The 14838-nt window shown below is 41.9% G+C and overlaps 2 protein-coding genes across 4 annotated transcripts in view; one reads left to right on the top strand and one right to left on the bottom strand.

Annotated features, from left to right (window-relative positions):
• LOC126565597 (60S ribosomal protein L34) overlaps positions 1-14838 on the bottom strand; it is a 364763-nt gene that overhangs the window by 304817 nt on the left and 45108 nt on the right. The window lies entirely within an intron of this gene.
• LOC126563912 (adenylate cyclase type 3) overlaps positions 1-14838 on the top strand; it is a 29789-nt gene that overhangs the window by 2817 nt on the left and 12134 nt on the right. The window contains exons 3-6 of the mRNA XM_050220705.1: positions 3061-3220; positions 3379-3528; positions 5957-6075; positions 13403-13514. Coding sequence (XP_050076662.1) covers positions 3061-3220; positions 3379-3528; positions 5957-6075; positions 13403-13514 — 541 coding nt within the window. The remainder of the gene's footprint in view (positions 1-3060; positions 3221-3378; positions 3529-5956; positions 6076-13402; positions 13515-14838) is intronic.

Genomic DNA, 14838 nt, shown 5'->3' on the forward strand with positions numbered 1-14838 from the left:
GGAGTCAGGCTGCCATGCATCCGCTCTCCGTGTTTTGCGACAAACAGGCTGCATCAGCATGCACCGTCGTAATGAACCTGTGTACATGTGTCGCTCTGTCTTGTACGGAAAGTGGACTACAGAATTCCTGCCAATCGTCATTGTTGTCGCACAAATAAGATTGTGTTCCATAGTGATATTGTGGCTGTTGCTGCCGCCTTCTCCAAAGCTAACGAGAGAGCACAGACACATGAGTGGCTCGAGCCAAGGGGCAACAAAATCGGGTCAGCCAGAGGATTGTGGAGTGGATAAGTGGCTTAAGAAAATAACAACCCTACACTTCCAGGAAGCTTCCCGCAGGAAGTAGCTAGCGTGTTACAGAAATCAGTCACAACGACACGTGGCACACGCTGGCAGACATTTTGGCAGTAGCTTAGGTTCTTGTACGTGCTCCCATTACGGAGGGTGCCGATGCAACTTGCAGACATTGGGAAATTGAATACATTGAAGTAAAATTGTGTTCTATTTCCTTCGACGTTAAATTCAGTTAGATTTAGCTTAATTTCCTTTTTGCGATTCAACTTTAGCACCCTGGATGCAAGATGAAAATTCATTAACGTTACTTGTGCGTCGTAATTATTTCATCGTTGTCAATCCGGATGCTGACAGTTTCGATTATAGCCACCGATCGATTGGATAGATCAGGGACAACGTTATCAATTTACCCTTCCCCACCGGTAGGCCTCTCGTCATAAGCGGTCTCCATTCATTCCCATTTGAAGCATAAATTGCTGTCAAATCAATTTCACCTGAAAAGCTCGCATCACACAAATGCGCACACACACACACACAAATGTCATACCACAACATGGTTCGACTGCTTTTGAGCTTCGTGCTTAGATTGCGTACCAGGACCAATCCCCCGTAGGCTCGAGAGTCGTAGGCGATGCAAGCGATGCATCCGTACGCGAAAATTAAACCCACCGATGCTCACCGTCATGATCATGCTCATCGAGAGGAGTGCTTGCGATAGCAATGGCAAGCTAAAAAGCAAATATCAATTTTCGATTGACATAACCACACATACACACTTGCTTCCATATCAGCAAAAACACATCGGTAGTAGCGCATTCTGTTTTTCCCGAACGAAAAGACATCGAGCACGAACCTGTCGATAAGAGTGGATGACTTAAAACGGATGAAAAATGCTCTTTCATCGTACGGTGTTGCATCTGCACCCATGTTTACCAGGTTCAATTTTCTTTTTTTCTGTTTTTTTTGTCGAATGAAAAGTGAGTCCATTAATTTTATTGACAGTGCGCCTGTAACTGTATTCCATCCCCATCATCATCATCATCACCATTTTGGCGGTGGGTTCTTGTGCGAATGGTTTCCGTATGGTTGTTTGCCCATTTTATCATACATACCGACCACATATACACTCCCAAAAGCACACACACACCCACACAAAATGCACGCATTCAAACATAGTAAGTGGCCTGATGTACTATTACTGGCAGCGGAGCTAACCGTCGCCGCGGTTCGTCAAAATAATGTAAATGAATATTCATGCCGATGCCCAAAATGGAGACTCCCTAATTTAAACTTAATTATCCGGCAAAATGGGATGCTGGTGCTGGGGCATACTCCAAGCAAAACAGTGAACAAACAGGTCGCATACGTCGGCGACCGTGCACACGCGTATGTGTGTGTGTGTGTGTATGTTCAAATTTCCCGCTCAGAGATTTTCGGTGTTTTGTCATATTTATCTAAGGGGTCTGTTTTTACGGGTACTTGCACGTAGCGAACGTTGTGCAGTTCGTGTTTGGGAATTTAGATACGTTCTCCCTCTCTCTCTCTCTCTCTCTCTCTCTCTCTCTCTCTCTCTCTCTCTTTGTCTTGCTCGTACAAAGCTTTCCGTTTATGATAATTTAGTTACAGGAAATGGTATAGAGAGTGTGCGCTTGCACCATATACCCCAGTAATGTGGATAATTTTTCACTTCCAAGCTCACAAGCTGCAGCAGCGAGAAATATGATGAATGATTTGGCTATTAGTATCTTTCGTTCGTTTCATTTTGTGCTTTCAAAATTTTTCGAACGAAAGAAATTGCGAAATCAACCGTGAAGGAGGAAATTGTATCTAATTTATCTTGCAAAACGGTGTGTTTGTGGATCGCGAATGAACGAGAATGTAACGCTGAAGTATTGGGGATCGGGGAGAGGACAGTGTTGAGAGCTGTAATAAATCGCTTCATATGTTGCGATCGTGTTGCTGTTATGTGATATCAAAGAAACATAAAGAGTACTGAACCGGCGTTTTCTAATTCTAAATTTAAAAAATTTGATGGCGTAGAAACTCCATTTTTTGCTAAAAAAAATTGAGAACTTTTTTCATGTACTTTCAATTCTCGGATATTGACAAAAATTCGATTCAAATCCTTGGCAGCTGGAGCCTCCTTACTTTCCAATTACGCCATCCAACCAAACTTTTAGCTGTGGCTTTCAGATCGAATAAAAAGGCATAAATCGTGACAGATATTCTAATTTCCCCTCTTGAATGCCAAAACTGATGGGTGAAAAGTTCACCATCCTTTTTTAACTTTTCAAACAATATTCCTAAATCATTCAATAGCATCCCTTCTTCTCCTCACTCACTCACATCGCCAACCTATCTGAATATCGACAAAAAAGGACTAGAAAAAGATAACACAAATCCACTTCCATCACATCCACTTCTTCCTCCCCCCTTACCAACAAATTCGTCTGTATCATCATACAATTTTAAGAAACCAAAACCCTCCCGAGAGTGCCCCCCAAAATCCCAAACCCAATTATTGCCTGGTGGAATTATAGCACCCCGATCGGCCAACCGGAAGCTGAGGCTTTGGGGTGTGAAAAATCGGATCCTTTCTTCGTTCCCGAAAAGTTTTGTCTTTGGCTTAAGGTTTGCACAAGAAGTAGCAGGCCCTTGCCCAGCAACGGGAGATCAGGACGAGCATCAAAATATAGCCCACCCAGCATCGGTAATATTTTATGACCGCCAGTTTTGGTTTTTGTTTTTTTCCTTCCCATTTTTCAGAGATTCACTCGGTTGGGCGGTGTTGCTTAATTTTTTAGTATACGTGACCCTGCCAGTGCTGCTGAAGTACACCGGGATACTGCTCGGGCTCGGTTCGTTCGCCACGTACGTCAATGCCATTATCGGGTTGGCGAAGAAGGAAAACTATTTTTGGGAACAGGTAAGTAAACTTTGCGGTACTGTTTTATACTGCCCAGTGCTGTAGAAGACAGTCCGTACATCTCGCTTTAAAAATAAACCCCTTTTTCCCCTGTTCATTGTTCATCCTACTATAGCATCTGTTATATTTGTTCAATTTCCTTCCATTTTTCCGTCCAGCAAGTGGCCAACGTACTGCTGCTGATTGCTGCCACTCTGATTGGGCTGCTGTGCTACTTTTTGGCGGAAGCAAAACAACGACGAGCCTTTCTAGAGGCAAAGCAAGGCCTAGAGGTGAAGATGCTGATCGAGGAGCAGTCAGCCGAGCAGGTCAGTAGTGTCAGTCCACTCCCGTTTTATGTTTCAGCATTGTGTGAGTGTGATTCGAAAGATTCAGCTTCACCACCCGCCAGGAACGGGGGTTTTAAAATAAATCAATCATAAGCTAACCAATGTTCTGAGGCTTGATTTACGACTCCGGGAGGTTTCAGTCACATTTGTTTACCACTACGTGTTTCCTGGCTCTCAAATAAAAGGCTAAGTTTGAAAGAGAAAACAGCTGCCGTATGGCCAATTTTGGCACCATGCAAGGGGCAATAAATCAACCCCGGCCAACCCAGTGCGAGCTAAACCCCGACACACGAAACGATTCGTGTTAGGATAGGACTTTTCTTCGATAGCCTTAAAATGCTCGGCTTTAATACTATGTTGGGTGTGCGTGTATGTATGTATGCATACTTTCGAACAGAAACAATGGGAGGATGTAAGGATGCTAAGCAGAGAGCAACAGCTGAGGATAGACAGGCCGGAAAGCTTTATGCAACCAAATCGATCAATGCCTATTCGTCAGTAATCGGCATGGGAATCGGCTACAATCCACTATCCGTCTTCCCTGCAATGGAGATGTTGAGAGTTGGTTTGATTCAAAGTTGCGATTGATTTAAATATTCAACGTTGGCTTGTGTTTTGTTCTCTTTTTCTTGTATTCAAGCGTTGTCATAATGATTTATGCTCAAGAAATCTGATTTGAAAATAGATTTTTGAATCCAAAATCGTTCAAAATACGTCTTCTTGGTATTGCGACCTACTAGGTCATGTCCATCGAATGACTTTACCATCTTTATGGTTGATGATTACAAACTCCTCACTAAGGGGGGACGGCCAGGATGGAATTTAACCCCAATTTGATTTCCAAATATACACATTATGAAGCTGTGTGATTTATCATCGATTATGAAACATTTGAGTGTTTATTAAAATATATATATGCGTACGTATTTTCATATCATCACATTAAAATGAAATGCAAAACAAGACCTCAAGATATATTTTAATAATCCTGGACCTGTGCTTAAACTTATGGCTTTAAAAGAAAACAAAATTAACGAACTTGAAAATAAATAAAAATATTAAAAGGAACCTATAAAAATCATGTGAAGCACAATCTTCAGCTACTTCTTTGGCAGTGGCATTTGCTTAGCTCCCAAAATTCGACTGAGAACAAAATTATTTGCGGTCATTAGAATAAACGGACATCAATGGTTCCAGTACAAAAATTAAAATTAAAAATTAATCAAAATTTAAATTTGTAAGTAAGAACAACTAATTCAAAATAAGAATTCATGGAATCAACCTTATTTTTTTGCTATACTCGTCTGCCGTCAGCCGCCATATATACTCAGCTGTCACCGGTTGAAGCCTAAATTAAGTGATCATCAACCCCCTGACACACACACCGAAATACCTCGTAAGTCGTTTTTCAAAGCGTCAAAATACACATTTGTCAACACGTCAATTAGCGTGCGTTACCGTGGAAGCTTTTAATTATTTTCCCCGCTGGCGTTAGTCATTTAAAACTCATCCAATCTTTCCACCTTGCAACTTGTGTTACAGAAAATTTTGCAATACCACTTTCGTCACAAGCATGTAAAAATATTTACCGGTTTCCAACCGATTTTCCCATCTATTTCCGGAGAAAACAACAAACGCATCACACTTCCACGGTTCGCGATCGTCAAGGTCGTGCCACCCGTTGTACACCCATTAACCGGACACTTTGTGTTGCGAGACTCGTAAAAATGCTCACCTCACCTTACCCACTGCGTACACATGATCCGTCCCGTCTGCACCGGACGTCCATAAATAGTCAACACTTTTTACTGCAGTTGTGCCGAATTGCGACTACGAATTGACGATTCATTGGCGACAGTTTTTTGGGTAGGGGTGATGGCAGGAGCGACGGCAATGACGACACTGTTGTTGTGTTTGGCATCGGCATCCGCTTTGAAATTGTTTGTTGCAGTCCGGTGGATGTTTGAACATCCATCAGTTGCCGGCGATGCGATGGTCGTAAAACAAAAGTTGGCCCGTTTCGCTTCCTTTGCCGGCGTTCTTTTGGGAAGAAAGTTGTATCGTCTGGTCTGAAAAAGGCACTTGCAAAGTAGTTTACTTTAGCGATACTTAACCCGTCGTCGGAGACCCGGGACTGAGTGAATGGACTCAATCTAATTGAATTGATTTAAATGTGGGAGTCGGGACTCGGAAAGGAGTGAGCCCGAAAGACAAAAGAAGCTTAAATGGAAATTGCAGAAACAAATTGAAAGTGAAAATGTAGATTACTTTCGACCGGTTTCAGGCGAACTTCAAGTAACGAACGAACGAACAAACGGACTACACAAGATTGTAGCTAACGAACTTGAGCGCGATCTAATTTAATTTTCTTTTTTATTTCTCTATATTCAACCCCTTCTCTTCCCAGGAGCGATTGCTGCTTTCGGTGCTGCCCGAGCATGTTGCGGTCAAGATGCGGCAGGATCTCGGTTCCACCAACTCGGAGCAGTTCAAGAAAATCTACATGAGTCGCCATGAAAATGTCAGGTAAGTGGTGTGCCCCGACCTTTGCCACGTGTGCTGCGTTTGTTATCCGTCCCATGCGGGACCAATCGGAAACAATCCGTGTGGAACGATAAAACCAACGAACATATTTCTTGACACAGACATACACACACCGTTTCATGTCTGTTGGCTGCTTTTGACTTCGGGAGAAAAAGGAAAAATCTGAGACGTTTTCTTTTTTCTGACGAAGCACCATCACGACAAAGGCAAACTGTTTACCCGTCGGTTAGAAAGTCGATTGCGTCACCTCACACACTCCAACAAAAAAAAGATATTGTAAAAGAAAATACAAAATGGAGAAAAATAATTCACCCCCGCACAAAACAAAATAAAAACACAGTTGAGTTGAGGTAGGTTTTCATCTCCACCTCCAAAAGGAAACGAGCGCGTGCGAGAGCTCAGTAAAATCTTCAACCCGAGGAAAATTCGACACGAAAATAAACATACCCGACAAATGCCTTCGGGGGGGCCGGTCCCAACGCTCGGGGTGGCGACCGGAGGAAAATCGAAGAACAAATCATAATAATGAAACATAAGTAAATAAACATGGCGGCAAGGCGCGTTTTGACAAGCGATCGTCAAACAGCAGGCTCCTCCCTCCTGCAGGTTGGGGGTTTAGGGTGTTGAGGTGGGATGGGAAAAACGCTGAGATTGAAGATGGCAAAAGCTACACGATGCTCCTGTGTCCTCCTGTGGCAGATTTGATAACAGACGGTACACGGTGATGTTTTTGTTGTGCCGCTAAAAAACCTCAAGCTCTCTTGAATCTTCAACTCCACGCAAATAGGATGTGGAAACAAGATCGAAGAAAAAAAAATCATCAGGATATCACCCGTCAGGCTTCTCGTGAACCTTAATATTAGAAAGGCCTAGAAATTATTCTTCCTCACAAGGGACGAATCAACTCTCCACCATCCCAAAGGGGGGAACCAATTCGTTCTCCATTCAGCTTTGCTCAACTCCCCTCCAACAAATTACGTCATTTGCGTTGGTTGATTTTAATTTTAATCGAAATTCTTTCGCACAATTTAACGGACTCGAACTTACGCAACGCAAGATGGGATTTTGTTTCAGTTTCAAGTATCTCAAGCCGTTAACTAGATTTCTTACACCGATCCCGTTTGCATGAGAAGCGCAACGTTTGCACCGGCTCGTAACGCATTAGCATCCTTCCGAGGAAAATCAATCAAAGCTCAAGCTTGCCACCCGAGGGGCGTGCGGGGCGTCCGATTATTTGCCACTGGAGTGTGGAAAAAGGATTACATTCGATGCTTGAAGCCGCTTTTCGGTAACGTCTTGCATCTGGCTATCGTTACCAGTTTCGATCGTCGTCAAGTGGAAGAAATAATCCTCCTAGTAGCGGGCTTAAGGGAGAGAGAAAAGAAGGGCTTTTTTGCTGTAAAAATGGTCATGTAATTTGAATGATTCTGAGAAAAAGGGATAATTTTGTGTTGGATGTTGTATAATTTCAAACGCAGCGGACAGCATACTGCATACATTTAGGGGAAACTATTGTATCAAGAGCTTATTGAGAATTAGACGAAATATTGCATTAGGAAGCAAAGGCTCTAAAAGCCAATCGAACAAACGTCGACGTAATTTATGTATTAATAATAATATTGTGACTTCTACTTAAAAGGAATCCACTTTCAAATCAGTAGTTAGTTTGGTTTGCTTGGATGCTAGTAACGGGAGCTACGGAGCACATCAACGCCGTTCAAACTAAAGGCTTCAGAATCGACCCTAAACTTTATTTGTTGTACAATATTTGACCCAGTTCTTATTGCATAGCGTAGTGTGATTGGTGGCATGCAATATTATTCCTTATTTCTAAAATGAAATTAACTATTTTCCTTAACTACTATGAGGACCTTATCATTAGACGTAATACAGACTCAGTAAAGGAGTAATTTAACTTTCTCAAAAATTTCCTTATTTCCCATCATCAGTACATGTTATCGATGAAGTTAACAGTACTTAAATTTTTAAATGCCTGAAATGTCAATAGTTTTTAAATGCACTTCAAGTTGCTGAATATTGATAACGTTTACTGCTTCAAGTGTACAATCTTAGGAGTGTAAAACATTTGAAGCCTCCTAGTCAACCTTAAACGAAGACGTTATTAAGTTAATAATATACAGTCTTCAAATTGGGAATCGCTCTTGAAAGCAATTAAAACACTCAAACACTAATTGATTGATCGACCACAAAACTATCCTAGTTAAACGATTTTTCTATTTACTTACAATGCATTCACCACGCAACGCCTACAGCTCGGCAAATTTGCATAGCAAAATTTACTCACCAAAAGAGCAAATATCATCCTGGTCTCCCCATGTACAACATATTTGCCGATAGGGGTGTGGCATGTGCGGAGTCAATCGATTGCTCGTCAATAGTTCGTGACTTATTGGCTTGTGGTTGTGGGTGAACGTATATACCGATCGATCTAAATGTTTCGTAAAGTTCGCCGTTCACCCTAATTGGATGCCCCCATGTCATGTGTTTGAAGCACAATTTAAATATGACAATTTTGTTATCCTTCGCCCTAATTTGTCTCAACTGTCTTGCTTGCCTTTTCAACCGGGGAAGCTTCATCTGTTGTCCCTTCCACGAAAGTAAGCTATAATTTAATTACAACCCATTCGGGAAGGTTTTGGCGAGCAATAACAACTAGTTCGCCTCCGTACAAGATATCTCCGCATGGTGGCATCATTAGGTACCGGGAAAGTTTTGGACCCTTTCCCTAATCGGTGCCGGTACGGTGCCCAACTTAATTGAAGAAACGCTTAAACACGGAAAAGCTCCTTCGATGTGTTTCTGTGTGACAGATAAAACAAAGCATTTTTTTCCTTCAGAGCTTTTGCAACGAGCTGGAGCCAAGCACCAAGCCAACACAAATGACGATGCCAGCATGCCTTTGCTAGTATTGCCAGGCGGATGTTGTCACTGTTTGCTTTCGGGACGGCCAATTTAGCGGGAATCGAGGTGAAGCTCGAACACACGACACCAGCTGGCTCAGGGTAACGAAACAGGAAACACACGCCGATGCGCAGCTTCGCACACGCGACACCAGCGCCCCCTTTTTCCCATTGTTTGTTTAATAAGTTATGAAGAACCAAACACACACATACACCAGCATCCAACCAGACCTTCTTGTCAAGTGAAAAACACTTTTCCGACCAAGTGCGCTTCATCGTGCTTCCTCTCCTTTAACGTGTTCGTGTCTGCATGTGACTGTGAAAGTAAAAAAGGACGAAACGAACAAATCGGTCGCCTTCTTTTACCTTTAAACAAACGGCGTATAGCATACCTTCAGGCGGATAACCATGCCTGGTGAGAAACCGACCATCCGTGGCATGTGTACACCACAGTCAGAGTGCGCGGGTGAGATATTTCTTCGCAAGATCATCTCTTCCAGGCATAACCTCCCTTTTTGCGATTTTAAGAAGACGGAAACTCACCCAGACACTTACCCAACGCGACGGTATGTGAGGTGAAGTTTTGTGTCGGAAAATTAAATTATACTTCTTTGCCACAGCAGGAATATTTCGTGCATTTTCACTCACTCCGTCTAGGAGGCAGACGGAGCTGGAGAGTAATTCCGGGAAGGAATAAAAATTGCTCGCACCTAAGACCTGGACCCTGGTGGTGGTGTATCGTTGACGTCCCACGCGAACTGCCACGTGTCTGGCGGGCAATTTGCCTCTCTCTCTCTCTATCCTCACTACAGGACCCGATGGAAAATCGAGGGAAGCTTATTTTCATTTTTGATATTTCTTTTTGGTCCAGATTGGCTTACTCATTTTTCCAGTTTTGATTGTTGAGAATGATTTAGATGACGAATGAAGCAAATATTCTTCTCGCATCTTGGTGAGCGGTTGATGGTTGAATGTTTTATATTTATCTGCTGCTTTCTTTGAAATGAAAATTGCTTACCAGGCGAACCGGAGCTCATGTATAAAAGCACAAAACACTTTCCTTATAATTTACTCGAAAGCATAAATGCATACGAGAAGATCGTGGGTTTCAAAAACAAACTCAACCACCACGTCAAGTTCCATTGAACGCCCATCGTTCATGCGAGACGCACCATTCTAAGGCTGAAAGTAGCACAAGTTAACTTTGCACTTGGCGCTAATAGAACCCTGCTAGGCAGGCAGTGCAATATCACAAAAGGATACGAAGCCGCAAGTAAACTACAGCCGCGGTTTTTCGGTCGTCTGTGACGTACCGTCGGCTAGTGAAGTCGGCTGCATGCGTACAGTTCAGTTTCGCCTTAAGCGTGATACAACGGTATGAATATCTGGAAAACCACAAGCCTCAGCAGGAAAACCTGTACCTGATGGTGCATTCACACCAAAGCCAATGCTATTTCCCACGCCCCTGAAGGCTGTACGCCATAAGACCATGGTTCCGAAAAAGGGAGCATCGAAATGTAGTAACGAAGCGAAACCAGGCAGCAGGATCAGTTCTACCATTTTGCTGGTACATCAATACTCCCCCTCCCCAAAAAAAAGCTAATGCGGGTGGCCTGTACCTGTAGGTGATACGATACTCCCAGCGTGCTGGTAGTTCCGATAATTTTTCCAATAATCCTCTTACGTACGGGACGAACGATTGCTGAAGGCAAGAGATAACGGAGAACAAGTTCAGGCGATGCTGTCAGAGTTTTTGGTGCAAGGGTTGCAACTGAGCTGTACCTATAGCTCTGAGTGGGTGACACAGAGAAGATCAATTATTACGTACGGAATAGTTGTGTTACAATTTTGTGCGTTGAAGCTGATAGGCAAGATTATAAAGCTGTATTTAATTTCATTCTAGGGTATTCATAAAAAATATGGGAGGAATGTAAAAGAACGGGTTAAGCTAAAATGAAAAATTGATTTCATGGAATGTACTTTATCAATTTCCTTTTTTTATATATTTTCGTACATCTTGCTTATTATCGGTTGAGCAAAGCTGAGAGATTGTTACGTTTTAGCATGTTTTCTCTAGATAGAAATTTACCAGAATTTTAGTGGCATTGAAATTGTTGATATTAGTAGATTACTTACACCTTCAACGAAATTTTAATAAATAAAAACTAATACACATATTGCATACGTTTAGGCTTTTATTCATATTTCGGCATTTTACGAATTCTTTTCGCATATTAACATCAATGAAAACATGCATGACCTTTTGAACGTCAGGATTGCAATTGATTTGTGTTTAAAATATTCAATTATTGGACGATCGGATTTTTTTTGTAAACATCGAGTTAGGTACACAGATTGCATGCATTTGGGCAACATTGCCAACAGCGCGAACAAACTTTTTACATTACAATGTGTCCTAAGTGCTACATTTTGTATGAAATATGTAGTTTGCTTTGGCATTCATAAATGAGAATATTCTTTAGCATGTATGATCCAGTTATAGGTTATTATTTATACAAAACTTTGATCTGAATAATATTAAAAATATCCTTAAAATATCATGTTTAAGTCCGTTAGGGTAATATTCAATATCAGTTGTATGGCTGTCGAATGATTCTTAGCCAGCTAGCCTTAATGTAGATAATTTTCAAAAGCTAAGCAGTCTGCTCTTGGGTGCAGTAAAGTATACGTGAGTTCGAATCTTTGGTTCACGTGTCGACCAGTAGGCAACCCGTGAGTGCAACCAGTACTGGTATCGATTGGATTCCTGTAGGAACGCTCTGGACTACGGGTTGTTCCGTAAAAAGAGGCGTATGACCATTTTTTATTTCATAATGACGGCCAAGCCGTATTCCTTCGGCGTATGATCTATTACTTGTTGAAACAAACCTTCAATCACACAATTTAAATATCTAACTTAAATTGTTGAGTCTGAATTGTCCGTTGCGGTGATGCGACACAATTTTGTAATGCCTTATTAAATACAATTTTCACCACGAATTGAGTTTCCTTTAGTGTTTAAGAAGTTTTTCATTTGGTTTTAATTATTCTAATGACTCAGAATGTTTTTTTTTACAATCGATGTTTTTTCGTATGCATCTGCTAAGATTTATTCTACAAGTTTTCTAAATCTCAGATAATGTAATTTAAAACAGGACAAAGCAAACGTTAATCATACCTGTATAATTCAGATAATCCAGATTCGAGCCTTCCATATCACTCCATATGATAAATGATTCATAAAAACACTTTCAATTCCAAGAATGAGCACTTCCTCCTGGCCTAAAGCCTGGCCATACACAATCCAAATACCAACTGAACTAACTGTGTCCGAATGATTGACATGGGACAAACTTGCTTGATAAACTATAAATAATTCCCAAATCTCTTTTCCACATTCCACACCACCCAACGTGTCCATTAACCAAAGTTCAGTGAGATAAATGTCCGCCTCTTACTTTTCCAATGGATCACTGAGCAAAAACAAAACCCGGGGCATAAAAATTAAATCGCACTAAATTCCTTTCACCCATTTGCGTCCAGTTCCAGTGCGAAAAGTTCGAAATAACACTCTTTTACGCTTCTCATTACACTACGCCTCCCTCTTCATCGCTGCCATAATAATCCAACCACCTGAGCAAACACTGGCGCTGGTACCCCGAAAATGATGATTGTTTGTTCATCATAATGCCAAGGGTGAAACATGTTTTACCACGGTAACCGTTCTTCGGTTTCTGGTTTATTTATTTGCCAAATCTGCCTCGCCAAAACATTCCCTGCACAACATCACAGGCATCGCGCTAGGGGCCAAAACAAACGGTCGTTAGCAAATTAGTGTCGGCTCGCCTCACTTTCTTTGCGTTTTACGTTTGCTAGTAGCCGGGTTGCCGGGTTGTCGGCGTCGATTTTAACTAGCACGTATGCGAATGTGTGTTGAATGTCGTGCGGCATGATTTAGTCCAGCGTACTCCAGCGTGGTTTGCTGACGTGGCCCGGCGGGAGATTCGAATATTATAGCAGGCAGATTAAATTTAGCACAGCGCGAGTGCGTAGGTGGCCTACCGTGCCAATCGATCATCAAATCATTTCAGTTTAGTGCACGATTTCGTAATGATCGATGACTGAGAGTGACGACACATGTACAGACAGACAGCAGCAACAAAAAAATCCTATAAACAATTAGGTTTATATGAATTGTAACAAAATATCGTACCGAAACGTGCCACAAACATTTCATTTCAAAGTGTCTTATTGTCTAGCACGAGTGAGAGAAAATGTCCCTGAAAGCAGCCTTCACACTGGAGTCTGTGTGGAAAATCATTTGCACCACAGTTGATGATGAGTGTTTCTCTTTTTTTTTTGTGCATGTTTCTTCCCTTCCATTTCAGCATCCTGTATGCAGATATCGTCGGCTTCACGGCCATCTCGTCCACCTATTCGGCACAGGATCTGGTGAAGATACTGAACGAACTCTTCGCTCGTTTCGACCGGCTCGCCGAGGTAAGTATCCGGCTTCTATCCATTTCTCTTACTCTAACCAGAAACGCTTCCTGTCTGATGGGGTGTGCATGTGTGTGTGTGTCTTGTGACTGGGCTGGAGCATAAATTAAATTTCGCAGACACCGTGACACATGGGCTTTTTGTTTGAACCGGACAGACAACGGGACAAACTGCATACACGTTCTCGATCTGATATTTATGTCACACGTACGCCAGCGGAAAGACACAGAAACGTACGAACAGAAAGGCACAATATACACCGTAGTACAAAGCACATCAACCAGGGAGAGACCCTTTTCGTTTCGCAACTCTTCTACATCGGTTCCACCGTTATCCACTTTCTGAAGCAACCTGATTCAAACACAGCACAGTGGGCAGATTCATGTGAACGATGGGATAAAATATTTATCCCTATTCCAGAATGAGGATTTCAGGCAAATTGGCTGACGCTTCTTGCCCGGGCCCAAATGACAACAAAGACTTTTTACGAACGAACGAATATACAATCCTACGAGGAGTCCCATTATTTTAAATATACAGATATCATTTAATTTACAGTGCAACTAAGAAAATAGAATAAGACTACCTACAATCTTTCGTAAAAATATAAAAGTAAAGTAATGGTGGCAATATTCAACGTATCAACATGATTTCTTAAAACTTAGCTAAAAATTTGAAAACATTAAGTGCGGAATGGTCGCTGAGCCCATATCAGAGCTGGTCTTTAAGGCCCCGGGCCACGGGAAATTTCTTTCTTCTTCTTTTTAGCTTTACGACCTCTTAATGTCACGCTGGCCAACGAATGGCTTACTAGACTTGCCGATAACACGTAGTTTTATAGTCAGTCCTCACTAGGCGGGACGGTACGGATGGGATTTGAACCCCGATACTACCGTTTGAAGACCGGTGACGCTGTGGTCATACAGTCCGGTGCCGCCACGGGTAATTTAATATTGTTGAAATCGTTGCGAAGCTGTAAAAAAATCTCAAACTTGCAATTTCAGCCTTTTCTCCGTTGCTCCGTGTAGGTAGCTTGTGTATGCGCCAGGAGCTCAAAAAACCATTTCAAAGTGAGAAAAAAATCGCAAACACTCATGAAAGCCTGAATCTAGTCTCATCCGTATCCTCGTACACAGGGCTGATTATTAAGCTACGGGTAAATTGATGCAAGGAAGTAAGCAGCCAAACCATCAGATTGTAGAGCTAATAAGAAAGAAGAATAGGGAGAAACAGCAGTATAAGATTTTGGGAAAAGAGCATACATTTCTTAAATGAAAAAATCAACCCTTTTACACTTTCACATCTTTATACCTTAACTGGATGA

Source organism: Anopheles maculipalpis, chromosome 3RL, assembly GCF_943734695.1.
Source record: "Anopheles maculipalpis chromosome 3RL, idAnoMacuDA_375_x, whole genome shotgun sequence".
Taxonomy (NCBI): domain Eukaryota; kingdom Metazoa; phylum Arthropoda; class Insecta; order Diptera; family Culicidae; genus Anopheles; species Anopheles maculipalpis.